This window comes from Melopsittacus undulatus, chromosome 8 (genome assembly GCF_012275295.1).
Source record: "Melopsittacus undulatus isolate bMelUnd1 chromosome 8, bMelUnd1.mat.Z, whole genome shotgun sequence".
In the NCBI taxonomy this organism is placed as follows: Eukaryota; Metazoa; Chordata; class Aves; order Psittaciformes; family Psittaculidae; genus Melopsittacus; species Melopsittacus undulatus.
In genome coordinates this window covers 55,249,973-55,277,361 of record NC_047534.1, presented here as the reverse complement: position 1 = coordinate 55,277,361, position 27,389 = coordinate 55,249,973, and the positions used below count along the sequence as shown (strand labels likewise).

Sequence of the window (27,389 nt, the reverse complement as noted above, 5' to 3'; positions counted from 1 at the left end):
GAGGACCAGGAGCCTAATTCCCCACCCCACACATGTGCCATTCTGCTTCCTCCAATCCCAAACAGAAACCAGCTGGAAAAGCCCCTGCAGGAACACAGGGAGCTGTGGTTTGGGTTCAGTTCTGACAGCCACTACAGAACACAGTCCTCGGTGTCTTTGCTCACAACGTAACTCATTCACAATAAAACAAACCTGTTCTGGAGGAAATGATGCTTCTGGAGTCCAAGTCAAGCTTCTTGACAAGAGTGTCAGGGTCAATCTTCAGCCCGGAAAAAACACCAGAAGATGACAAGTCCCAGTCCTTATCCAAAAGAAACAAGAAGCAGGAGTCAGTACAAACACCACAAGACACATACACTAAAACAAAAGCCAACCCCAGCACCTTCCAGGCAGGAGGGTGCCTCTGAGCAGGCAGGGGTGGGTAAGTCACCCCACTGGCCAGAACCCCAAAGGCTCTTCCACACAGAAGGGAGCTTCACAAAGTCATGCTTCAGACTGTTTTATTCCTAATGGATTCCTGCCTCAACCCAAGCTCACCTGACTCAAGTGAATTCTGGTCTTAATGTGAAGGGTGTCCTTAGGAAAAGCCAAATTTAGTACAGGTACATGACAATACAATGTACAGGTACATGACAATACAATGTACAGGTACATGACAATACAATGTACAGGTACATGACTATAAAATACAAGCAACAAATGAGCAGATATGGGGCCTAAATCCTAAATCAGTGGACATTAAGGACATTCAGTGACTACCAGCAACTTAACCAAGTCTTCAGCATCTAGTTCCTTTAAGCATGCAGTAGCTCTCTAAGTCCTAAGCTTTGCAGCAGCTTCTCTAGTTGGCTTGGAATCCATTATTTTAGGTAGCAGCATCTCCCAGCAGTGACACAGAACTTCACAGTGGTATAAAACCAGCTGCACATGGCACAGTCTGTTCCTCCCTGCTTAAAAGGAAAGCTGTAGGTGCACAAAAAGCATTTGCTGCTGCTGCTGTGTCCTTGCTGCAGGGAGACCAGGGGAGGCAACCAGCTTTAGCCTGAACTGCATTATTAATAACACAGCTGGTGGAGCCAGACATGGCCCAAATCTCTTAAATGACTGGGTATAAACTGTGTGTAAATGAGTGGGTACAAACAGCTCATCTCCACCTACCCTAACCTGGAACTAAACAGAACCAGGCAGGTCTGACCCCTCCACTCCCAACACGTCCTGGTGGCTGCCGTAACTACACATCCATTGCCATGGCTGATGCTGGGAAGCACACTGGGATGCCGGTGGTGGACAAGCAGGACCTTGCACTGGAGTCCTGAAGCTTCAGGCTCCCATGTGGTGCCTGCTGTGAGCAGCAGTGCCCTCCATCGCCATGAGAAGTGTGTTGACAAGAGGTGGGAGGCCCAGCCCAGTGCCAACAGCGGCTTCAAGGCCACAAGCACAGCATTAAGGGTGTAAGGTGAGTTTTCCAAGCAGGAAAAGGAGACCAGGCTTCAGGAAGCAATGTCACAGACTGGTTTGGGTGGGAAGGGACCCTAAAGCTCCTCCAGCTCCAACCCCTGCCACAGGCAGGGACCCCTTCCACTGGAGCAGCTGCTCCAAGCCCCTGTGTCCAACCTGGCCTTGAGCACTGCCAGGGATGGGGCAGCCACAGCTTCTCTGGGCACCCTGTGCCAGCGCCTCAGCACCCTCACAGGGAACAGCTTCTGCCTCAGAGCTCAGCTCAGTCTCCCCTGTTCTGGCAGGTTCAAGCCATTCCCCTTGGCCTGTCCCAAGCCCATGTCCCCATTCCACCTCACTCCTGCCCCTGTGCAGGCCCTGCAGCCCCCACCAGCTCCCCACGTCCAGCACCAACGGGGACCCTCAGACCCGCTGAGGCCGCACCAGGAGCCCAGAGGCTCAAGGGAGCGAACAACGCTACGGCCTTGCCGGTGCCGGGGGGGGGGGGGCCCGGCCTCAGCCGCCGCCGTACCCCCCTCAGCCCCACGGGTACCGCCCGCTCCCCGTTACCTTGCCCGCCGCCGCCTTCCAGCCGCCGGGGCCGGGCTGGGGCTCGGGCAGTGCCGGCGGATCCCTGGCGGGCCAGGGCCGGGGGGCGGCGCGGTGCAGCCGCGGCCGCTTCACCTTCCCCACCATGGCGGCGGCAGGCGGAAGGGAGGCAGGAGACGGGCAGGAGGGCAGGCAGGAAGCAGGCAGGAGACGGGCAGGAAGAGAGGGAGGCAGGGGGCGGGCAGGCCTCAGCTGGGCCCCGCCCGCCGGGGGCGGCCCCGACCGGGGAGGGCTGGGACCGGGACCGGGGCGGCTGCGGCCCCGCCGGCCTTGGGTGTCCTGCGGTGCTCAAGGCCAGGTTGGACACAGGGGCTTGGAGCAGCTGCTCCAGTGGAAGGTGTCCCTGCCTGTGGCAGGGGTTGGAGCTGGATGAGCTTTAAGGTCCCTTCCCACCCAACCCATTCCGTGAACACAGGAAGCACAATGTGGCAGCCCCAGGCAGCCCCACCTGCAACTGTTAACTCTGAAGCCTTATGGGGCTTAATCACCTTCAGGCCTCCAGTGGCTCCTGGAAACAGCCGGCAGGTGCCATTGAGTGTGGTGGGGTCAAACCCATAGGCTCTACAACACCGTTAAGATCTGGTGTAAAGCCCCTGAAAGAGCTGAGGCCTCTTGGTAGCCATAACCAGACACCAAGGTGCGTGGTAGCGCAAGGAATGAGCTCAAACACAGCACCAGAAGTTGTTTCCATAGTTAGAGCAGCAGGAAAGACACAACCGGCCCCTGTGGGCCCCGAGCACATGTGTGACCATGCGGTCATGGAGGGAGCAGGTGGAGACCCCTCATGAAACAGCCTCAGCCCTACCTGCACCTTCACACACACACATAGGGCTGGAAGCCATCCCAGTCCAGCCCCAGCTTGCTCCTGCTTGGACATTGTGCTGTGTGTGGTGGTGAAAGCATGGACACAGTGTAAGAGCAACTGCTCACTGGCTAATAGTAGTACATGTAGTAGTAATGTGGTAAACATAACTTTAACCCATCATGCTACACACTGATACACTGGAGGCAGGGCATTGTAAAACACACAATGCTTAATGGTCCTATAGGAATTGTTAGGGATAATGCTTTGCTGTGGACATCCATTCAAGGCCAAAGCTGCAAGACAGCACGAGGAACAGCTCAGGAAGAACCAGGAGTACAGCAGCAAGCTTCAGCCTTAGACCCCCAGACCCCATGGGGTACCCATTCTGCTGCTGCTGCTCCAGCTGAGGAGGCTCCCGGCTCTCCCATCCCTTCCATCAAGGCAACTGGGAGCAGAGTGCTTTGACAAAGCTGATGAAGCAATTGAACAGAGCAGCCCTTATGCAACACAAAAGGTAAAATTACCCCAGCTCATCTCACTCCAGCACATTTCCTTCCCCCACACCTGCAACCAGCAACACTGGGGAAGCCCCACCAGTTTTCCCAGCTTCATCCACTCCAGGGTTAGGGGTTTATGGCAGCACAACCATGCTTCCAACCCAAACCATACTATGGTTCCTGGCAGGGCTGCGCTCAGCTCCATGCCCACTGTATGCCATGCCAGTCAGGTGTGAACTGCTCCATCACTCCCATCCTGTTCCAAAGTTGCTATGATGGTTGTCAAAGCCTCTAACCCATGGGGCATCCATCAGGGCTCAGAATCACTGCTAGCACTGTGAGCTCTGCCTGCTGCAAAGATAAACCCAGCTCCATAACTAAGGCAAGCAGCCGGTAAGCTGCATTGGTGTCTTACAATGCACTGTGGAGACTCAATGTTAGCCCGCTGGAAGGGGAACCTAAAAGCAGTTAACAAAAGGTTCACATTAACTATCTTCAAAAAGCACCCAAAACTACAATCCTGTGTGTCTCCTAAAGCAGCCGGTTCCTCTCTGCATAGGGAAGCGTTGGTAAAGGTGTGTTGGAGGAGTTACTGCAGCCTGCACAACACAATGTGAAGGCTGCTTAAAGAACCCCCCCCCAGCCCTGAGCTGTGCCACAGCAGGAAGGGTGCCAGCATCCTCTGCCGAATGAGGAGACCCCACTGCCCTGCAGTGAGCCCTGACACAGTCTGAGGGGAGCCAGCTCCCATCTCCTCTGCACCCAGGAACCAGCTCCCAAAGGAGTCCATTTCCCTTACTACCGGCTTTACTTGCTCACCATGCTGGTGGAAGGTTAAAAATGGGGCAAACCCCAGGGGTTTTTGGTAGGGTCCTTGTCCAAGGCAAAGCAGGAGAGCTGTGGACCCCCCAGTGCAGCTCAGGGGGCAGATGAGCCCCAGCACTGCAGGGCAGGATGCTTTCAAATGGCTTTGGTTGGATCTTGGAGGGGAACGCACCCTCCCACACCCACTGCTCTGACTTCCTCCTTTCAGCCCCAGCCGACTGCAAGAAATAGGAAGGAAGGACTGGGGTGCACTGCAAAGCTCCCCATGCTCCTCTGCTTTTCCCAGCCAAGCTTGAGGAGCTGAGACCATCCCTATCCCAGCTGGAGCACAGGACGGAGCAGAGGGCTTGATGCAAGGCAAGTACAGCATCTCCATTTCTTTGCTTCTGTTCTTCCTGTGCGGGGTGGAAAGCAGCCAGGCAATAAGGTGCTTTGGTAGCTCTGGTGTTTGCAGTGGATTTGGGTTATGATTCCTGATCTAACCTCTGGCTGGTTGGGTGGCCTTTGGGAGCACAGCATGGTGTCCCTCCCACATGTGGCACGGTGTGGCCCTTGCTCTACACAGCCTTCACAAAGGCAGCTTCCCTGGGCTGTAATGGTGTTGGAGGTAGGATTAAGCATGGAACTGCAGGTCGTTATGGAGGAGAGGGTGTCAGACCCCAAACGACTCCTTCCTCACCACCCCACAGGACTGGAAAGCAGAGCAGAGAGGGTGCAGCATGCTCCTCCATCACCATCACACATGGCCCAGGGAGAGCAGCGCTGCCTGCACCAGCAGCACCAGGCAAGCAGCAGGGCTGGGGGCTGCACTGGTTCCCCTCCCAGGACATCCCTCTTCCTTGTGGGATCCCATACAGGCACCCACCATCATCCGCAGGATGTGATGGCTCAGAGGGGAAGAGGGAAGCGGTGTGGTGACATGGTGCGAGCAGGGCTTGCTGCAGTGCCACCACCAGCCCAGAAGGTCCCTGCACCCCTGGGAGCCTATGGGAAGAGCTGGGAGAAGGGATGGGAACCTCGCTCCTCTCCCCCATCTCTCTGTGTGCTGCACACGTGAAACACCCTGCTGACAGCCACTGAAAGCAGCGGTGGGGAAGGCAGCAGAGGCTGCAGGCAAGCTAACCCCAGGGGCAGCAGGGCCTGCCCTAAATCTCCATGGCTCTTGGATGCAGACAAAGTGCAGGGCACAGCCCAGGGGTGGAGAACGCAGCCTAGCATCTACATTGGATGCTTTTCCCAACACCACAGCCCCAGCTCATGTCCTCACAGGCAAATGTGTGAACACAAGAAGAGGCTTTGCACCCTGCAGCCAGTGTGGGTGCTGCTATGTGGCTCCTGCGAGGTGTGGGAAGGCTTTAAGAGGTGCATTTTGCTGTCACGGCTCTCACATCCTGCTTCACACATTGGGTTTGCACTTTCTGTGTCCTCATCCTGCTGCTGCTCTGTCACAGGCCTCAGCGCTGGAGTGTGCTGCAGGGTGATGTATCTTCTCAGAGACAGACATAATCAGGTCACCACAGCACTGGTGCTGACAGAGGATCCCTCCTCTGCCCCCAGGAAGCATGAGCTTTGCCAGCAACAGGGGACAGGCTGTGCCCTTGGGCAGATCTCTGGGTCCCTGCATCTCTGCAAACCATCACAGTGTGCCCACTGCGATCCTTGAAAGGGTGATGCCCACTGGGATCATTCCAGGGGTGATGCCCACTGGAGATGAGATACAAGAAATGGCTTCTCTGCTCTCAAAAATCCCAGACTGGTTTGGATTGAAAGGGACCTTAAGGCTCACCCAGCTCCAACCCCTGCCACAGGCAGGGACACCTTCCACTAGAGCAGGGTGCTCCAAGGCTTCTTGTAGGTTGCCTTTCCAGCTTTCCTGCAGCCCCTTTAGGCACTGGAGCTGCTCTCAGGTCTCCCCTTCAGGAGCCTTCGCTTGTCCAGGCTGCCCCAGCACAGCTCTCTCAGCCTGGCTCCAGAGCAGAGCTGCTCCAGCCCTCGCAGCATCCCCATGGCCTCCTCTGGCCTCATCCAACAGCTCTAAATGCCCCAGAAGCCCTGTGACACTGGGCATGAGAAAGCATCCTCCCATTGTGCAAGAAAGCAGATGTTTAGCAGAGCACTGCAGGGGGTTGTGGCTAACAGACTGCAAGACCTGTCTCTGCTGCTCAACACTCGTCTTATTTATAGCAACAGGATTGGCACTGGCATCCACACTTCCCCTTCAGCCCTCTCTGTACTCACTCCTTCATGCTGCCCAGCAGCGTGCTCCATCCTACTGCTTCCCCTGGAGTGTTCAGCACCTTCCCTGGGGCTGCCTTCACATTTTCTGGCTCACAAACCCTCTTGCCCTGCCTGAGCCATGCCCAGTATGTAACATACAGCAAGTGAGAGGTGCTCCATAGATGGAGAACCCTGGTTCAAGGTTCTCAAGCTGCCCAAGGCAAAGATCAGAGCTCAGGGCCAAGGAGGACCCCATGCAGGTACCAGCACAGGTACCAGAGCCTGGTAACCATGCCCTGCCCCTAGCAGGGATGCTCAGTCTCAGCACCTCTCTCCCCAGCCCGGGATGAAGTTGATTGTAGAGCTCTGCAGTTCTGCTCCTTCACACCAGGGCAGGAGGATGGACTATGTGCCTTAATGTATGGAGAACAGGAAGAAAACCCAACATCCCAGAGGATGCAGAGCACATCCAGAAGAGTCCCCATCAAGGGAGCTGGAGAAAATGCTGCTGAGGCCTATGTGTGGGCCCTGCTAATGCAGAGTCAGACTGAAAACCTGCTCTCCTGAGCACCATAAGGAGGCAGACAAAAGCAGAAGCCCCACTTGCTCTCTTTGAAGGTCACCCTACGTCACGTATACGTTCAGCCACCCACAGAGCACTGAGCAATTTCCCCCCACAGCAAAAGAAATGGTGAGGTTTCTGCTGCTGCTCTCCCTACAAGCAGTGTGTGTGGTTTACCTGCTTGCAACAAGGGAAAGAATTGACTTCAGGGATTAGAAAGGCAACCAAATTCAGCCCATAAAATGCACCCTGCCTTACAAAACTCTACAGTACCCAGAGCTGGCTTACCTGGAGCTTTCCACTTTACTTCTGGGGTTTGAGAGCTGTCTTAAATCCAGGTTTAATTGGAAACTTGCCCCATCCCTGGCAGTGCTCAAGGCCAGGTTGGACACAGGGGCTTGGAGCAGCTGCTCCAGTGGAAGGGGTCCCTGCCTGTGGCAGGGGTTGGAGCTGGAGGAGCTTTAAGGTCCCTTCCAACCCAACCCAGACTGATGCTATGACTCTGTTTTATGAGCCTGTAAGCAGGAGCCTCTGACTCCAGCGAGGATGAGAACAGGGGGGGACAATTAGGCACATTTGGGAAATGTCATTGTCCAGCAAGGTGCATCCAGGAGGGTCCAACCAGGCCCTGGCATCCACCCCACCCTGATGACAGCTTTTACTCTGAAGTCAAGACCTTTTCCTTTGTATCTTTTTTACCTTAAGAGTTTTAACCCATTGTCTGCAAGCTCATAAGGGGCTGACATGATTTAAAGGTGACACAAATGTGGGGCCAGCTAAGCACATCAAGAGGGTGTAACACAGACAGGGATGGTGCAGCTGGGATGGTGCATGATGCCCTTAAAACTCTTGCCAAGGTGGACTGTGGTGAGCTAAGAAAGGGCATCCAGACATCTCAGCATCTTTGGAGTTTCCCTGTTTTCCCATTCCCATTTCACTGTGCTGTTAACCCAGTGGGTCCGCAGGATGTGGGATGGCACTTGGAGAAGTTGGAAGGAGCCAGAGAGTGGTTGTTTACTCACCCAGGGCTGTTTCAAACCCCATGACCTGGTTGTGGGATGTTGTGTCTAATATTGCTAAATAAGGACAATGTTTGGTGTTTCTTTAGGCTTTCTTATTCCTTTCTCTTCTTTTGACAGATTCCTCTTTTGTCACTTCCCCTTGTAGATCCATGTTGCAAGGCTGGGTTTTGCTCCAGGGTTGCATGGGGGGGAAGGTGTTACGGGAAATGACAGTGTTAGTGGCATGATCTCATTGACACCACAGGAAGAACACTGGGATATTGCTTCCTAAGAGTGACTTGGCCAACTTCATGGGTAACATAGAGTTTCTGGGATCAGGAGCTGTGCTCTGGGGCAAGAAGCAAGCAGTGTGAGCAGCTGGGACAAGCACAGTGAGAATGTGCTTGTGAAGAGCAGGGTCTCTGTCATGCTCTGGAGCACTAGTGGGATGTCCCCCTGGGGTCACCACCCTCTGCAGACACTTTCTGTAGGGTCGGGGGCTCCCTTCCCTGGGGCACAAGGTGCTCACAGGGATGCTCTGCTTGTCTTACAGAAGATGTTCTGTGACCGCTGCCTTCAGCTGCCGATGGTGACCTGGGTGCTAGTGCTGCTGACCACAGGTGAGCCCAACCTGCCCTTCCTCACTGCCTTCCTCCCAGCAGCTTATGTGGGCAGTGAAATAGAGAGAGAACCCAAATGCTGCCCAACAGCAGCGTGAACGTGGCATTGAAAGGCATGTAAGTGTCAGATCCTGTGTTTCCCAGGATGTGGAGTTAACTCTAGCTGGAATCATGGAATGGTTTGTGTTGGAAGGGACCCTAAAGCTCACCCAGCTCCAACCCCTGCCACAGGCAGGGACCCCTTCCACTGGAGCAGCTGCTCCAAGCCCCTGTGTCCAACCTGGCCTTGAGCACTGCCAGGGATGGGGCAGCCACAGCTTCTCTGGGCACCCTGTGCCAGCGCCTCAGCACCCTCACAGGGAACAGCTCCTGCCTAAGAGCCTATCAGTTAGTCCAGCTGAGGGACAACAAGGCAGGTGTGGACCCTGCCAGGGCCTCCAGTGTGGGTTTTATAGGCAGGGTTTGCCCAGGACAACATTGGTGCCTTGTGCTGGGTGTCAGAGCACCCATGACTGCGCTGCTACAGACCAGCCTCCCCCAAGTGCCCCTCACGCCAACCCCATCTTCTCTCTGTTTTCAGCCTTTGCCATGGAATGCCCCAAGATCAAGGTGGGCACGTGCAAGGACTGCATCCAGTCTGGTCCCGGCTGTGCCTGGTGCAAGAAGCTGGTAGGTCCATGCAGGCTTTGGTGTGGTCAGCTCTGCAGCAGTGGGATGTCACCCTGCCCACCCAGAGGAGGGGCAGGTTGCATGGTGGGAGAGCTCCATGTCCTCCCTGGTGGCTGGGGATCCGGCAGGCAGGATCCTGGCACCTTCCTTTCTCCATGCAGATGTGGTGTGGGAGGTGGGTCACCGGTAAGGAGCCCACTGACCTCCTGCTCCTCTGCTTTTGTTCCTGCTGATGCTGCCACATGCAGAGCTTCGCCAAGGCCGGCGAGCCAGACTCCATCCGCTGTGACACTGTGGAGCAGCTGCTGCAGAGGGGATGCCCACACAGCGACATCGAGTTCCCAGTGAATGACATTGGGACCACACAGAACAGCTCCTTGAGCAGTGATGTACAGCTCGCTCCCCAGGAGATGCACCTGAAGCTGAGGATAGGTACAGGCTCCTGGCACTCCCAGAGCCCTCCTGCTCACTCCCTGGGACCACATTTCCTCCTCATTTCTCTTTCCCTTTCCTCTCCTTTCTCTTTCCTTTCTGCTTTCCTTTCTCTTTTCCTTTTCCTTTTCCCTTTTGTTTCCATTTTCCTTTCCTTCTTTTATTTTCTTCCCCTCTTCCTCTCTTGTACTTCTTCTCCGCTCCTCACAGCCAGCATTTCCTCCCCTTCAGCAAGTGAGGATCCCATTGGGAGGGGAATGCCAGGGTGGGATGTGAGCCCCAGCACAGCAGATGATCCTCCATCCCTGTTCTGCAGGGCAGCCCGCTGTATTTGAGGTGAAATTCCGCCGTGCCATGGGGTACCCCATTGATCTCTACTACCTCATGGACCTTTCCTACTCCATGCTGGATGACCTGGAGAAGGTGAAGAAACTGGGAGGGGAGCTGCTTCGTGCACTGGAGAGCACCACCCCTTCTCGCCGCATAGGTGAGCCTGTCTCCAATCCTTGAGAGCTGGGAAGAGCCATGGAGTGGGATACAGGCAGCAGGCAGCATGACCCATCCATCCTCTGCAAGGCTGGAGAGCATGCCAGGGCAAGGGATGTGGATGTGGGGGCCACTGTCCTGCCCTGCTGCCCCTGACATTGCAGTCTTGGATGCCCTAGGGTTTGGCTCCTTCGTGGACAAGACTGTGCTGCCCTTTGTGAACACACACCCTGAGAAGCTCAAGAACCCCTGCCCCTCCAAGGACAAGCAGTGCCAACCTCCCTTCGCCTTCAAGCACATCCTCTCCCTGACTGACGATGCGGAGAAGTTCGAGAGTGAAGTAGGGAAGCAGTACATCTCTGGAAACCTGGATGCACCCGAGGGGGGGCTGGATGCCATGATGCAGGCAGCGGTGTGTGGGGTGAGTCTGTGACCTGTGCTCATGGAAGGTGGCTCTTCCCCTCTCCAGGTAGGCTCTGGAAGTCCATCATGTCTAAGTCTTAATTCAGCAGTGGGGTAGTTTACTTCGGGAGTTACAAGAGAGCATCTTGTCCAGGTCACCTGTAACCTACTTCCTCCATGCCCACAGTGTGGCTGATGGGACTTGGCCAGGGCCATACCATGTCCTCCCAGCTCTGCTCAGGGACAGGTCTTCATGCCACTTGCAGGACTTGATCGGCTGGCGCAACGTGACCCGCTTGCTGGTGTATGCCACCGATGATGGCTTCCACTTTGCTGGTGATGGCAAGCTGGCAGCCATCCTGACCCCCAACGACGGCCAGTGCCACTTGGAGGACAACATGTACAAGAAAAGCAACGAGTTTGTAAGTACTCAGCAGCTCTGCACCCTCAGCTGTGCTCCCTCAGCAGGATAAACAATGTCACATGAAAAGCCTGTTGTTGAGACCACAGTGTCACCATAACCACCTTCTCCTTACCTAGGACTACCCTTCTGTTGGGCAGCTGGTCCAGAAACTTGCTGAAAACAACATTCAGCCCATTTTTGCTGTCACCAGTAAGGTGGTGGATATTTACAAGGTGAGGAGACTTTGGATGGCCCAGGTGCCTCCCCAGGAGGACACAAAGCAGCTCTGCATGTCCTTCTGCTGCTGTGGTTCCCCCATGCTCCACCATCAGCACAGGGGGACCACTCACCTCTTTGCTCTCTCTTGGCAGAAACTCAGTGAGATGATCCCAAAGTCGGCAGTGGGAGAGCTCAATGAGGACTCCAGCAACATCATTGAGCTCATCCAGGTGGCCTACAATGTAAGTGCTAGAGGAGGCCGTGTTTCACTGTCCTAGAGCAGGGAAAGGCTTCCATTGTGTGTCCTCACTGTGAGAGAGCAGCTGTGATAGCCCCTATCTCCTAGGCTGGAGGGAAACCCTGCCCTGCAGCTCCACACTCCCTTGCTTTGGTCTCATTTCATACTGATGGCACTTGCACCACCATTTCCCCACAGAATCTCTCTTCACTGATCATCCTGGACCACTCCACCCTTCCAGACACCCTTGATGTCAAATATGACTCCTTATGCCCTAGAAGCACAGTCACAGACAAAGCAAGAGGACAGTGTGACAACATCAAGATCAACGAAGAGGTACATCCCCCTGTAGAGGGGACACCCTGCAACCAGCAGGTCCCTGATGCCCGTCCTGTTTGACAACAGGAACCCAGCTTCTTGTTTCAGGCTTCCTGGTCACATTAATGTCCAAAATGCTGCAGGATTCAGCAACCTCTGGTTGCTGAAGCTGCCCTGATGGCCTTTGGCCCTTCCCTATCTCACTGTGCACTTTCTAGGTCACCTTCAGAGTCAAGGTTACAGCCAAGGAGTGCATCAAAAGCCAGTCCTTCACCATCCGCCCCTTGGGCTTCACAGACACCCTCACGGTCCACGTGGAGAGCAAGTGCAACTGCAACTGCAAGGAGCAGCCCGACCCAGCCACCTGTAGTGGGCAGGGCAGCATCGTCTGTGGGATCTGCAGGTATGTGCTATCCACACAGTGCCCTGTTCCAAACGCTGCCAGAGCTGGGGAGATGCTGGAGGGGCTGCCAGGTCCAGCCCAGGGCTTGGCTCTGCAGCTTTGCTCCGGTTTGCTTGTTCAGAGGTGGATTATGTTCATGGAGATGGGGGACACAGCATCTCTCCTGTTGGTAAAGCCTCTGCTCTTTCCTAAGGGCACACAGGCACCATCCAGCTATCCACCCATCCATCCACCCATCTACCAATCTGTCCAACATTCCACCCATGCATCTAACCATCCCTCAAGCTATCCATCCATCCACTGAACAGAAATCACTCAAAATCCCACTCCTGGGTGCAGTTCATGACAGTCTTTAAGGGCACTTCCTGGCCCCTTGGTAACAGGGAGGGGAAAAGACTAGATTTCCTCAGGAAATAACCCTTGGCAAGGGTTTGGAAATGATAACTGTAACAATAATTTCCAGACAACCATTGGGTGTTGTAAGCAGGACTTGGGGAAACACAGTGTTTCTGAGGTTTCCTCCCAGTCAACCGCACTGCTCCAGCATGGAGCAGCACCAACATGCCACGGTTGGGTTTTGGTGTGGCTATCCCAGATCTGCTCCCCTTTGGCTGAGGCGTGGGCCCTGCATGTGCCCAACAGCACTTCCTGTGGCCACTGACCTGGGCTCGTTGCTCTCCTTTTTGGCAGCTGCAATGCAGGCTACATTGGGAAGAACTGCGAGTGTGACACGAAAGGCAGGAGCAGCAAGGAGCTGGAGGGCAGCTGCCGGCAGGACAACAGCTCAGTGCTCTGCTCAGGGCTGGGGGACTGTGTGTGCGGGCAGTGCCTCTGCCACACCAGCGACGTGCCCGGCAAGCAGATCTATGGCACCTACTGCCAGTGTGACAACGTCAACTGCGAGTTCCACAATGGCCTTCCCTGCGGTGGCAGAGGTGATGTGGCTTAGAAAGACTTAACCGTGGAACCATGGAATGGTTTGGGTTGGAAGGGTCCTTAAAGCTCATCCAGCTCCAACCCCTGCCACAGGCAGGGACCCCTTCCACTGGAGCAGCTGCTCCAAGCCCCTGTGTCCTACCTGGCCTTGAGCACTGCCAGGGATGGGGCATTCACCACTGTTTTGGGCAGCCTGTTCCAGGAGGTGCTGATTTCCCTGCCAAACCCCAAATGGGTGGGTTTGAGGGTCCCACCACACCACAGTGCAGGGTGGGTGATGCTTTCCAAACACGGGCAGAGGGAAGGAGACCTGGTTCTCTGCAGCATCCTTGTCACACCTGAGAGGTCTTCCCATGCAGAGCGGGGCAGCTGTGACTGTGGGGAGTGCAAGTGCAATCCTGAGTACCAGGGCAGCGCCTGCCAGTGCAAGAAGTCAACAGAAGGCTGCTTGAACCAGAATGGCAACGAGTGCAGCCACCGCGGGACCTGCCACTGCAACCGCTGCCAGTGCTGGGGGGGATACCAGCCCCCCTTCTGCCAGGAGTGCCCTGGCTGCCCCTCGCCCTGTGCCAGATATGTGTAAGTGATGCCCATGGAGATGGCACAAAGGGTGGTGGGGAGGCAGGCACAGGAGATCCCTGCCTGCGCTTGGGTGAGTCTTGTCCCTGCGGATATGAGCTGTGCTGTCCTGTTTTGCAGCTCCTGTGTGGAGTGCAGGACCTCTGAGAGCGGCCCCTTTGAGAAGAACTGCTCCCAGGCCTGCCCCAACATCCGTGTGGTGCAGAACATCACAGGGGAGAGCAGGCAGTGCAGGGAGAAGGACTCCCAGAACTGCTGGATCTCCTTCCGCATGGTCCAGGAGGATGGCAATGAGATATACACCGTCACCGTGGATCCTGAGAAAGGTACCCCAGCCCCACTGCTCCTGCCCCTCCGCATGGCAGCCTCAGCAGGGGCTGCAGCCAGACACCATTTGCCTGCCCCACAGAGTGCCCAAAGCCTCCCAACATCGCGCTGATTGTGGGCAGCACCATTGCTGGCGTGGCCCTCATTGGCCTGGTGCTCCTGCTGGTGTGGCGGCTCCTGATGGAGCTGTTTGACCGCCGGGAATACCGCCGGTTCGAAAAGGAGAAGTCCAAGGCCAAGTGGAACGATGTAAGAGGGCCCATGTGTACTGGTGGGGTGTGCTGGGATGCCTGTGTTCATGTGGTGGGGACATCTGGGAGGGATGTCCTCTCCAGTGGTAGCCATAGCAAACCTGCACCCTCCCCACTGGCCAGTTTCACAGACTGCATGGGTTTGCAGGGTGCTAAAGCAGCCTGTGGGCTCTTCTGACAACACTGTTGAGGTTGGGATGTGGGTGGGATGGGCAATGCTCCACCAACAACATGGGCTCCTCACCTTTCTCCCTCCAGGCTGATAATCCCCTCTTCAAGAGTGCCACAACCACAGTTGTGAACCCCAGGTTCAATGACCAATGAAGCTGAGCAACACCAGCAGCACTGGGACCTACTGTGAAATAAGGAAATGCCAAGCTAAGGAAATCTCAGACCTCCTCTTCTTCATCCTGTCACTTTGTTCCCTTCTTTCAAGAGGCCACCAGCACACCAGGCACTGGCTGAGGGGCTGCACAATGCCTGTGTCCTGGTGCAGCTGGGAGAAGGGAACAGACACAGCTTTGCCATGGATGGGACTGCAGATCTGGTCCCACCAGTGGGCACACGCAACAGCTCCTGTACCTGGTTACTGCCTCTCTCAGCTCTTGATGACCTTCACCTTCTGGCAGGACATTCAGCCTCCAAAGCTGAGTGCACAGAGTGCTTCCAACATTGACTTGGAGCTGAAACTGCAAACCTGCCCCTTCCCTTAAGCTCTAGCAGGATCTGTTCCCATGCTGCTCCATGCCTTCGCCTGCTGCGCTGCTCCCCACCACTGTGCTCACACTGGTGTCTGAAGCACTCACAGCTGAGCTGGACACGGAGGGTCCTCCACACTGGTGGTCTGCTCTGGAGCTTTCAGTGTGGTGATGGGCCCTAAGGGCCAGCGAGCACCTGGACCCAGACACAAAGAGCAGCTGGGCAGTGTGCACTGAATCTTGTGTTGCTCCCATCTCAGACCTACCTCGGGCACGGTTCTGCTTGGGCTCCTGCAGCCTTGGCTTGCCTGTGCCAGGCCTTGAGCCCTCTGCATCACAAGGACTCAAAGGAGCAACTGAACTATGAAACATGGGCTCTGAGCACATGAAACCGAGTTTGGCTGCAGGGTGGGATCTTTTCCCTGCTCTATGAGTGCATCAGACACACTGAGGGCCAGTCGTGTGCAAGAGCCAGAGCATCTGCAGCTCAGCACTGGCACAGCAGCCAATTGCTCTTACACTGGGGGGTCATTCCTGTGAACTAGCGGTACAATTCCATATTTTCTTTGAGTTTGGGAATAATTTGCATACATCTGTGTTGTGTCCCATCTTCATTTGCTCTCTGAAGAGGTTTAACGTTAATAAAAACTAATATATATAAAGTAAATACATCAGTCCTGCTAAGAATCAGGTGCAAGGGCAGCAGCTGAAGTGTTCATTGCAGAAACTAGAGCAAAACCCTGCCATTGCTGCCAGCAGCTCCCATCCATAGACACTGTGCCTGGGGAAGATGCTGGCCAGGGACAGAGTCTTCTACACTCATGTGCCATCTACATCCCCTGCAAACCAAAACTGACCCTCTAAATGATGCAGACCAGGGCTTGGATGCAATGCCCATTGCTGGGAACCTGGGCAGAGGCTGTTATGTGAACAGGTTTTGGTGCTGGTGTGGTGTGTGCAGAACAAGCACAACCACACTCATGCTTTGGGGGACAACTGGAGAAAACTAGATCCAGTTCCAAAAGAACTACAATTGGTCACTGCATTAGACAAAGTATATGCTAGAGCACATGCAAAATCCCAGAGGAAAACAGGGAGTTAGGAGGGTCCTTCAGGCCCCTGGTCTTGCTTTAGCCCAAAGACTCAGTGGCTTCTCTGTGGGGAACTGATGGCAAAAGTCAGGAGTATTTCTCAGCCAGGTGTGGAACAGCTTTTCCTCCAGGCTCCAAACACTGCCCCATCTGTCCTTAAAGGCCTTTCCTTTCCATCAGGAATAATTGGACCATATTTCCTTTGTCTCGGGGTGAGGAGGGAGCCAGCTGAAGTCAAGATGTTGATTCTGGTAAGAGCAGAAGTCAGCAGCATGGTGTGGGATACCCTAAGCAGTTCAAGTGGCCGTTCTGCTGGCTGGAATGGCACAGAGTCATAGAATCATGGAACCATGGAATGGTTTGGGTTGGAAGGGACCTTAAAGCTCATCCAGTTCCAACCCCTGCCACAGGCAGGGACCCCTTCCACTGGAGCAGCTGCTCCAAGCCCCTGTGTCCAACCTGGCCTTGAGCACTGCCAGGGATGGGGCAGCCACAGCTTCTCTGGGCACCCTGTGCCAGCGCCTCAGCACCCTCCCAGGGAACAGCTTCTGCCTTATATCCCATCCGAGCTTCCCTTGTTTCAGTTTGAACCCATCACCCTTTGTCCTATTGCTCCAGTCCCTGATGAAGAGTTCCCCTGTTACTGCACATAAAACCCACACTCAGCCCATGCTACACCACATCCCTCGAGACAAGGCTGAGATGAGGCTGATACACCTGAGACCCTGCTCTTTGGCCACTCTGTGCCCTTATGGGCTCCTCTCACCCAAGGAACCACCACCTCTCCCAAGGTGCAAGAGGCAGAGGGGCTGCAGGAGCTGCAAGGCCACATCCCAAAAGAAACACCATCATCCATGCCTTCACTTTAATTACAGCCAGGACCTCCCCTTACATTTAAGCCACTTGTATGCCAAAGGGCAGATTTCCAATGTTTTTCAGGTAACGGGACCAGCCCCACAAGTTTTCCATGCAGAAGCCCATGTCCCGAGCCAGCCACTTTACAAGGAAGAAGGTGCCCCCCAGTCCTGCTGCTCCGACAACAAAGAGCCCTCGATTTATTATCTGCAAGTGCAAAGAGAAACCCCAACATCACCCAGAGGTTTGTTCCTACCTGTGGCACCAAAGTCTTCACATCCATCCCAGCACCAAAGCAGGATGCTCAGGAGGGTCACAGCATGGGGAGGAAGGACAGGCACCCCCACTGACCCACCTTCTTCTGCCATATCCAGCGCTGCACCGCCTCGTGGTAGCGAATCCTGGTGAAGGTCACCTGTGAGGGTTGGCAAGGAGCCTGTCACCACCTCAAAGCCAGCCACAGGAGGAGGTGGTGGCAGCTCAGCTGGCACTGGCCTTACCATGGTGTACAGTGGGACGATGGTGGAAGGCATGAGGGCATGGAGGAGGTTGTCCACGTGCTTGCGGAAGATGAACCACGTTGAATTCACGTGCTCGCGCATCTGTGACACCAACAGTCACCCTTTTGCAGGGCATCTTTGCTGTTGTGCTGCCTCCCCAGCCCCAGCAGCATTCCCAAGGAGCTCTTAAGCTCAAGTCTCCCACATGAGGACACAACCAGAGTCTTACCATAGACCCTGCCAGCTGTGTGCGTTGTTAGGACAAGAGTGTCACCAGAGCCACAAGTCAATGTGCAGCTTGCCTACCTCTATGTAGTTGTACATGGCTAAATCCGAGATGGCATGGTCATCTGGCACCCTCAGCCTGGAGAACTCGGGGAGGCAGGCACCTGGGAGAAGAAAGCTCCTGGGCAGCTCCTCAGCAGGGTATCCAGCAGGGATCCTCCTCTGCTCTTGCTCTCCTCACTCACCAAGGTCATTATGGAACTGGTCCATTAATTCATCAAAGACCAGACAATCCTCAAAGCCCTGGGAGGAAGATTAAAGGGTGAATAGGCAAAAGGAGCCATGTGTTCACAAGTGCCCTCATGGATGCTCAGCTAGTGCAGGTGTTTGCATGTGCAGGGTCTCACTGACCACAGCTTCAGAGCAGGAGCCTTACTCTAGGCCACAGAAATCCAGGGGGTTGCCTTTCCCAGAAGCCTGGGACTGTCCTGCTGGAACCCCCTTCCATGCAGTCCTCTGCCCCATGGCAAAGCAGCACAACCACCCCATCCCTTCTCCTCCCCAGAGTACAACCAGGTCCTAGCGAGCAGCCAAGTGCATAAGGGGAGCTCAATACCTGCCAGTGCAGAGGACATCAGACTGTGGGACAGGCCAGCCCTTGAACTCTATGGAGCTACACCCTAAACCCAGGCGTTTCTGGGTGAAAAGACTGGGGACCCAAATGATGTAAGTGAACTTACTGCATTCATGCCCTGTCCATAGAAGGGCACAACAGCATGGGCAGCATCTCCCATCAGCACACACCGGGAACCAAGGTGGTAGGAAGAGCACTTCACAGATATCATGGCCTGGGCTGGCAGCAAAAAGTAATCCTGCTTCAGCTCTCGCCTTCAGGCAAAACAAGAGGTACTTCACTTGGGGGACCAACGAGACAAGAGCAAGTCATAGCATCATAGAAGAGTTTGGGTTGGAAAGGACCTTACGATCATGGCAGGGATACCTTCCACTAGACCACATTACCCAAGGCTCTGTCCTGTCATGGATGCAGATGTCATGAGACATCCAAGCGCAGGGAGCCGTGGCAATGTCAGCATTGGGATGCAAAACCCAAGCCTATTCACTAGGCTGTTTGTGCTGGGAAAAATGTGGAAGCCAGAAAACCTATTTCATTACCTTCTCCCTATAGACCAAATATTCTGCCAGTGGGTTTTAAGCTCTTCACTCAACTTGGGGGTGGGTGCAAAGGGTTTGGTCCCCAGTGCCACCAGCACCCCCCCTTCCTCAGGAGGAATGGGATGCTCTGGCTCCGTGCTGCTGCCCTGATGTCATTGGCCCAGCAGTGAGAAGGTCCCCACTGCTGCTGGGCACTCTTGTGTCTCACTGCCTGGATGCTTGTTTAGCCACAGTCAGTAAGCACCAGATCCTCTGGGCACCCTGTGCCAGCGCCTCAGCACCCTCACAGGGAACAGCTTCTGCCTAAGAGCTCAGCTCAGTCTCCCCTGTTCTGGCAGGTTCAAGCCATTACAATGGGACAGGTGTGTGTCCTGCTGCAATGCAGACACAATGTGGACCTACAGACCACGGGGACCCATCCCAACAGCATTCACCACCCCATCACCAGGACCCTGAGGCCTTCAGAGCACTGTGCTGATGTGCAGAAGGGGAGATGGGAACACTTACTCTCCGATGAGGGGTATGGCATCTGGGAAGTAGGTCTGGAAAAAGCCCAGCACTTGCTCGCCTGTTGTGAGCTTCTCAAATTCCTCAAAGGGCATGAAGAGCGTGCAGGTGAATGACTTGTCCTGTTAGCCAGGGAGGGAGGTCAGAAAGAAGCTCAGAGGCCATAGAGAGCACCTGGAGCAGCAGCTCAGTGCCCAACCTCTCACATAACAATCACACCCCATGTCCCATAGTGGGCTTGCATCCCCTGCAGTGTGTGATGGCCAGCATGGGTCAGGCACACTGCTCTGGTGCTCCCATATCCAGTTCATAACGTTCAGAGAGCTGGTTTGGGGGGGTTTGAGTGGACTCAAGTGCATAGCAGAGAAGTGCACAGGTACCTGCTTGGTGCAGTGAGGCAGAGGCAGCTCTGTGGGCCCTGTCCTGCACCCCTCCCAAGACCCAAGGGATCTGGGGTCTCTCCTGGCACCATGTCATCCCCCCCAGCCCCTGCCACCACGACCAGTTTATCCCCACAAGCTCCATCCCCTGCCCCACAGGAGCATGGCCACAGGTTATCACCATGTTGGGCAGCGCAATCATCATGAAGGTGTTTCTCGGCCAGATATGGAGGTAGTTTGGTTCCATGGCAAACTGAAAGAGAAGGAAAATCACCTTGTGTGTGTCCCTGGCCTGCTCAGTTTCCCCAGCCCAGCCTCTGCTTCCCCTCCATGCCAGCACACCAGCTGCCATCCTTCATACCAGTATCCATAGGGCCCCTTTCTGCAACCTGATGCTTCTGGGAGATGGAACAATAAGAGGAAAAGGCAGGAAAGATGGGCAAAAAGCTGATGGTTTGCAGCCACTGAGGTGCTCACAGACACATTCCTGTATCCCCAGGACCTCTCAGAGTTACAGTTAACCAAGACGTGAGCCCCACCACTAGGATAGGATGAGTTGTCTGCCTTTTCCTAGGGAAGTTTTAATCCCTTGGCTGAGCCCCAGGTGAGAAATCAGTTTCTCTAGAGCTTCTGTAGCAGAGCACCAGGAGAGGGGAGCAGCCTCCAGGACAGGTACACTTACATCTCCATCCTTGGGAGGGATGCTCAGCTCCATATACCCATGAGGAATGTACTCATGACTGTAGTTAAAACGTGTTTGCCTCATGAACTGCTTTCTGACTGTTGAGAAGGCTCCATCACATCCCACGATGAGGTGGTATGTCACTTCCAGGGGTTGCTGGTCAGATCTGAAAGCAAGAAAGCCCCTTGGATCCATGGTGCTCTGATTCCAAGGATAGCTCAGCACTGCTGGGCACAGTGCTTCTGCCTTCTGCAAAATGCCAAGGTAACCCCCAGTGTGATAAACCTTGTAAGGGGGGATGGGCCTCACTGGGAATCTCAGCATTAGGATAAAAAAGTATCCCACAGGTTATCAAAGGCACAACTCTGCCACACCTACCCAAGATGGCTCAGCACTGCTATTCCATAGAGCATGAACACAGCAATGAAACCAGGTTAGTGAGGAGAAGCTCTCCATGACCCGGCCTCAGTGAGCGCTTGAGCCCAGAACCCCCCCTGTGCTGGGCTGCACCCCAAGAGCTTGAGCAGCAGCTCAGGGGGGGGATCCTGCCCCTCTGCTGTGCTCTGGGGAGATCCCCCCTGCAGCCCTGATCCAGCTCTGGGGCAGCAGCACAAGAGGGACCTGGAGCTGTTGGAGGGAGGCCAGAGGAGGCCATGGAGCTGCTGCGAGGGCTGGAGCAGCTCTGCTCTGGAGCCAGGCTGAGAGAGCTGGGCTGGGGCAGCCTGGACAAGAGAAGGCTCCTGAAGGGGAGACCTGAGAGCAGCTCCAGTGCCTAAAGGGGCTGCAGGAAAGCTGGAGAGGGGCTTGGGACAAGGGATGTAGGGACAGGCCAAGGGGAATGGCTTGAACCTGCCAGAACAGGGGAGACTGAGCTGAGCTCTTAGGCAGAAGCTGTTCCCTGGGAGGGTGCTGAGGCGCTGGCACAGGGTGCCCAGATAAGCTGTGGCTGCCCCATCCCTGGCAGTGCTCAAGGCCAGGTTGGACACAGGGGCTTGGAGCAGCTGCTCCAGTGGAAGGTGTCCCTGCCTGTGGCAGGAGTTGGAACTGGGTGAGCTTTAAGGTCCCTTCCAACACAAACTAGTCTGGGATTCTATACAATTAGCTGCTGGCCCTGATGAGTGACCTGTCTCTGTAAATGAGCACTATAGAGACTGGCACATCGTTCCCTGCACAACTCAGTGTTGTATCCCCACCCTGCTGCCAGGCTGCTGAGGATTAGAGGGTTACAGTTCTTGTCAGCCTCCCCAGGAACCCTGCTGTCATATGTACCCTTCGCAGAGCTGACACAGTAATGCCCCCTTGGTAATCACACATCAGTTTCAAACCAAGATTGCTCAATTGTTTGAGGTTTTAGGAATGATTAAGCAGGAACTCATTGACCATAGCACTGCATCCCAGGCTGTGCAGGGATTACCTTTTGATGGTTAACGTCCCCTGCTCTGCGTCGCACCCCAGCAGCTTGTGTCCAAAGTACAGTCTGGTGTTGGAGTACTTCTCAGCAGCTGTGGAAATACAACTGAATGTAGAGGCTTGTACTCTGATCCCTCCAAGCAATTTCCAAGGGACCCCTGAATTATAGGGACTCTGTCATTACAGCAGGTTTCCACCCATTGCATTTCAGGATGGGATGAGGTGCCTATAGTGAATGGGAAATTTGGCCTGTTCTGATGATATACTTTACCACACTGCTCCAATTCCTATTTGTCTCTGTACAGTTGGGGTTGCAGGAAGTGTGGCAAGGCTCAGGAGGTATCTCCTGCTTTGGCTGGTGAAGCTCTGGGGCTGAATCACATGCCAGGAGCCATGAAGTGGAGACAACTCCTGCTCAAGGGTGAATGCAGGAGAGGTGCATGTGCAGAAAGGTTTTGGGGGGCCCTGTTTGAATATCCTTTAGTGTCAGACAAGCAGAGATTTTCTCCTTACAAACACAGCTACATCCTGATTGTGCTTTCTGAGCATCAGGTTACACAGAACTCACTGAGAGTCTGGGGCCCAAAGCCTCCTGTTCATGAGGCAAAGCCTAAACCCTGGGTAAACAGGGCAGAAAAGTATCTGCAGACAGAGCTGGCAACCTACCCGTCAGCAGCTCCCTGTTCAGGTTTGCTCTGTCCACGGACAGGATGTACTGCAAGGTAAGCAAACACCACGTTCAGGAGGCATTGCTGAAGGATGCTCTGCATGGCCAGATGAGGAACGCCACCTCTTCTAAACAGCCCCACCAAAACCAGGGGGTCATGAAACCCTTTTCCTGCTCACAGCATCCTTCCAAGGAGTGTGAGTGCTGCTGTCCATCCCACAGAGGTACAAACACCACCAAAGACATCTCCAGAGTGACAGCGTGAGACCAGTACCTGGTTCTTCTTCCCATAGGGAATAGAATACTTCTTCCCTGAAGGTGTGTGTATCCTTCTTGCCCTCATGGGAATGCCTTTGGACACAATCTGTAATGGAAGGGAACACAACCCAGCCGTCTGGCCTAACTGGAGCTGCCAAGGGGAGGGCACAAGTCACCAAGGCCATCCCCTCCTCCTCACACCACACTGCAACCTGGCCTTGAGCACTGCCAGGGATGGGGCAGCCACAGCTTCTCTGGGCACCCTGTGCCAGCGCCTCAGCACCCTCACAGGGAACAGCTTCTGCCTCAGAGCTCAGCTCAGTCTCCCCTGTTCTGGCAGGTTCAAGCCATTCCCCCTGGCCTGTCCCTACATCCCTTGTCCCAAGCCCCTCTCCAGGTTTCTTGTCAGCCCTCTGCCTTACACAGAGCCCAGGGTTGGGTGCTGCCCCCAGGCTGGGCTGCCCAGGTACCTGCTCCTCCATGCCCACAGCTCGCAGGGCTTGGCGTCCTCGGTGGGACAGAGCCAAGTTAATGCTTCTGCCACGGGTAAAGCTGGCCACCCGGATATCTGCATGGGAAAAGCAGCTGGTTATGGAGACACTGATACTACAGCATCTCTCTAAATCCCTATGGCAACAGCAGCAGGGCAGGGGGAGTCCCTGTGCCCCCATGCTGTGTGAGAGCACATTCAGCTGTTGGGAAGGCAGCTGAGCAGCTCCAAGGACTGATTCTTCTATGCCACCTCCAGCCTGTAAGAAGTAGCTGCAACCAAGTGCTACAAAGGGAGCTCTGGATCCCAGTAGCTCCCTGTAGTGCTGGAGGACATCATCACTAAGAGCTGCTTCCCCTCTTGGTGAAGGGAGACAAGCAGTGAATGCCTGGCAGCTTGTGCCAAGACCCATCTCTGGTCAGATTGAGATGTCTCAACATTGGCCTGTTCCTCCTCTGAATGGCCTCACTCAGTGTTGCCTATCCGGTGCATACAGCAGAGGATGCACTGGATACCCCAAGAGCTTTCAGGGTTGCATCTCAGTAAAGCCGTGGGCCAAACCCTGGAGCAGGGTGGTAAAATCTATCCGATCCAGGAGGCAGCTAAGAGCAACCAGAAGCCTTTTCAACGTGTGACACTGGTGGCATGCACAACATCCACAGAGTTTAACAGGTAGACCATGGTGAGTGTCACCTTCCACAGTGTCATTCTGATCTGCCTCTTGGCATTACCATCTCTGGCCAGGCTCAACAGCATTGCAGTAATATTCTGCATGCAGAGAACAGCTCCCAAAGGTGAGGATTTGAATCAATATTTAAGCCAAGAACATGAAAAGGCATCATTTGAGCAGCTTAAGAGTGGGTTTCTTCCACACAAACCAACATATTTCAAACAAGTGCTCCTCCCCACCACAGAAGCTAAAGAGTGAAAAGAATATCCTTCAGGTGCCACACTTTGGGGTTTCATTTTCTCCCTGCAGCTTCAGTGAGCTCACACAGTTCCTCTTTTGCTTCCCCAAAAGCTGTTATCAGCAAAGGGCCAGGAACACGTTAATAAAGCAGTAGTGGTCAGGCTGAACTTACCTTCTCTGGCTTCATAAACATCAACATGGAAGCCTCGTCTCGCAAAGAAACAGGCATTTAACGCACCCACCTATAAGAGAAGGATCAGGAATGGCAGATGAAGTGTTTCACTGTTAGATACATCACAGATCACTACTGGATCATAAAGGGAAAGCAGCAGGCAGGGGATACAGCTCAGTATGTACAGGAAAACCTTTTGATCAAGAACCTTAGAGGACTTCTTCCAGGAGAGAAGTGCTCAGACACCCCTGCTGTGCCTGCAGAGCCTCCAAGACAGGAGTCATCCATCAAAGCTCATCACACCAAGTTCAGAGCTTGCTCATATACAGTGATTAATTGCAGCAGAACTAAGCCCTTCATCCAGACACAACAGCAGTTGGACAGGCAAACTCCCTGCTCCGCTCCGGACTAGATTTATCTTCCTGGGTAGAATTCAGGATGCTGCAGCATTCCCTTGGGAACACAGCAGGGGAAGCTAGATCTGCACAAAAGCAAGATGTCACCTTTAAAAGGTCCTCACACTTGTGTCCTGCTTGTTATTTATATGGACGATTGTCTTTTGGGGGTTTAGTTTCCATCATTAATCACTGGCAGAACTACAGATTCTTGTGTCATCCCTCCTTCCCAGCAGCACAGGGGACCAAGAAGCTAATAGAAGGTCAAAAGACAGAGTTAAGTGCTGCTATGCTGTCTTCTAAGGTAAGACCACTCTGCAGGTAGCAAAGCAGGCAAACCATTCCCAAGTGAAAATGAGCAGAGGGAGGCATTTCCCCTTAGCCTGGTGTTTACCAATGCTCCTCACAGACCCTTTCGCCTTAGGGACTTAGCTAAAGCCAGAAGCAGATGAGGGTCAAGAGAGGACTGTGATTTAATCCACCTGGGCACTACCATCCTCTGAGAGGATTCTTGATGGCAGCATTTCCCCCAGCAATTCTGTGGTGCATTTGCACACCCCATTCAAGCCAAGTGCCAGCCACAGCCACTCATTGCATCCTTGGGATACCTCAGCAGCAAACCTTTCCCTTGAGGGGAAGAGATGTTCTCCTACAGAGTTCTGCTCAAATGAGCCTCGCTGCCTTCCAACCAACCCCTCCACAACACCCATGAGCAGACATTCACCCCCTATCCATGCAATGCTTTCACACCTCTGGCTTTTGTGCAGTCACACAGCAGCTAAATCGAGCTTCCTACCAGACCACCGCCAACAACAGCGACTCTTTTCCCCCGTGGGTCCCTGGTGTCCATCTCTGAGGCCCCCTCAGCTGCAGGTTCTTAGTGCTGTGTCCCTGCTCCCTGTCCTGCTGCGCTGCCCTCGCCAGTGGGGAGGAGAAGGGGAAGGATATAGACGGTGGAGTCACATCTGAGCTCTTGCTCCTATTAAAGTTTAACTCCCAGCACAGAGGCTGTCAGTGGGTCAGCCTGGCCATGGGGACAGGCGTGTGGTTGCTCAGGTGGAGAGATGTGAATGTGGAGTTATTCAGCCACGTTGTGAAAGCTTGAAAGCAGTTTTCTCTTGAAAAGTGAAGCAATTCTGCCATCTTCAAGGGCTTCCTACTGAAACACACACAGAGCATGAGGAGAGCCCGCATTTGCCAGGCTTCTGCTGGTGCTTTGCTGGGCTGCAAGAGCAGAGGATGATGTGGAATAACTCCTGAAGCCCCAGGGCACTGCCTGAGGGTGGGATATGGAACAAACACGCTGCTTGTAGGAGGCTGATACCATCTGCAAGGATGTCACACTGTGTGTGGCTTGAGCACATTGGGGTGTGATGGTGAGCAGAGGGTCCAGGCCTCATCTGCAGAAGGACTTGGATGAGGCTGTGAGGAGACAGCTCTCTATGCACCATTCCACATGCCTGTCCTTGGAAGGGGATGCTCTGCTGAGCCAACACTGCACTCAGTAAGCTTTAAAAGGGAGGAGCCAATTACAGCCTACACACAACAGTTAAACAGCAGCAGTGAAAACACTCACATCAGATGCACTATTTCCTGCTAGCCCTGCAATGCACAGCCTGAAACACCAGGTTTGTTTCAAAGCAGCAAGGCCAAATCCATGCACAAGCACAACATCACTCTCCACTGCACATCCTGGCTCCCAGTGCAGCAAGGGATGGCTGCTCCTGAAGCACCAGCACCACACCATAGTGACAACCTGTGGTACCATGCATAGAAAGGACAGTGTCAACAGCAGCCTCAGGCCCAAGCTTAAAAGGGACTGTTGGCATTGGGGGGGGGCGGGGGGCAGGAATCTCCCATGGGGCTGGCTGGGGTTGTTAGAGGCTGCTAGTGCCCATGGGCTCTGGCACTGCATGCAGATGAGTCCCCACTGAAGACCCTCGTTGGGTTTCTCTGATCTACACAGCAGTGAATTGATCCACATTGTCTGTTTGACTCACACACCCCCCAGCAAAGAAAACAGAGCAGAGAGGGCAAAGGGCAAGGTAAGCTTGACATAGCAAATAGATTATTCCTTTGGAGTTATCTTCACATTAGGTTCACTCACAGACTGCACCAGGCAAAGCCAATGTAAAGATGTTGTGCACTTTACCCACAGGAGAAGGTGGGAAGACATGGAGAAAGTGTTATTAATGCATGGGTTATCTTTCTGTATCAAACACTACCAGATTGCTGAGAGCATGAAAAAGCATTGCTTGATTTGAGCCCTCAGTGAGCCTTCCAAGGAGTGAAAACTAAAATACCATGAGAGCATGGACTCAGCCTAAAGGCTGCCCTAAGAAAAACCAATGGGAAAAGTAAAGAAGGGAGAAGTTGATTTATGTTGCTGAAGCAAAAGGCATGCCAACATCCAATGAAGAACCATGAGATTTTATTTTGTGTGCTTAAATCAAGTCTAAACCCTCATTATATGAGGGAAAGATTGAGAAATTGTGGACTAGCTGTAAAGCAATGGACACGTTGCGCCCAATTCCAATGTTTTAGCATTAGAAGATGGCATTTATGATGAGTGCAGGCCACAATCCCAAGTCAGCAAGTGCCTACGTGGAGCTCGACAGGAACTGAGGATGAAGAAAGCCATGGGTAAAAAAGCAAAAGTAACGGTGAAAGCAAGATGAGAAGAAACTGGAATGTGCTAAGACACAAGAGTGAACTGGGAGCAAGCTTTAAGAGACTAGGC

At 54.1% G+C, this 27,389-nt stretch overlaps 3 protein-coding genes across 3 annotated transcripts in view; 1 reads left to right on the top strand and 2 right to left on the bottom strand.

Annotated features, from left to right (window-relative positions):
* Positions 1-2,153, bottom strand: part of SLX9 (SLX9 ribosome biogenesis factor) — a 46,714-nt gene extending 44,561 nt beyond the window's left edge. Inside the window, exons 1-2 of the mRNA XM_034065538.1 lie at positions 2,008-2,153; positions 193-301 (exon numbers count right to left, since the gene is read on the bottom strand). Of these exons, the coding sequence (XP_033921429.1) occupies positions 193-301; positions 2,008-2,133 (235 nt within the window). The 5' untranslated portion in view covers positions 2,134-2,153. The remainder of the gene's footprint in view (positions 1-192; positions 302-2,007) is intronic.
* Positions 2,154-4,417: 2,264 nt separating this feature from the next.
* ITGB2 (integrin subunit beta 2) lies at positions 4,418-15,556 on the top strand. The gene is made up of 16 exons (XM_005144194.3): positions 4,418-4,530; positions 8,507-8,573; positions 9,154-9,242; positions 9,491-9,674; positions 9,991-10,161; positions 10,340-10,581; positions 10,829-10,984; positions 11,103-11,198; positions 11,337-11,426; positions 11,621-11,758; positions 11,959-12,143; positions 12,834-13,078; positions 13,439-13,658; positions 13,779-13,984; positions 14,068-14,234; positions 14,495-15,556. The coding sequence occupies exons 2-16, from the start codon at positions 8,510-8,512 to the stop codon at positions 14,558-14,560; spliced, it is 2,319 nt and encodes a 772-aa protein (XP_005144251.2). The 5' UTR covers positions 4,418-4,530; positions 8,507-8,509; the 3' UTR covers positions 14,561-15,556.
* A 1,363-nt stretch (positions 15,557-16,919) lies between these two features.
* KMO (kynurenine 3-monooxygenase) lies at positions 16,920-25,499 on the bottom strand. Its single transcript, XM_005144185.2, has 15 exons — positions 25,446-25,499; positions 24,255-24,324; positions 23,153-23,250; positions 22,699-22,788; positions 22,424-22,472; positions 21,762-21,849; positions 20,348-20,513; positions 19,847-19,918; positions 19,286-19,407; positions 18,346-18,493; positions 17,851-17,908; positions 17,687-17,769; positions 17,381-17,482; positions 17,236-17,295; positions 16,920-17,087 (listed from the first exon to the last, which is right to left on the bottom strand). The coding sequence occupies exons 1-15, from the start codon at positions 25,497-25,499 to the stop codon at positions 16,920-16,922; spliced, it is 1,428 nt and encodes a 475-aa protein (XP_005144242.2).
* Positions 25,500-27,389: the final 1,890 nt, after the last annotated feature.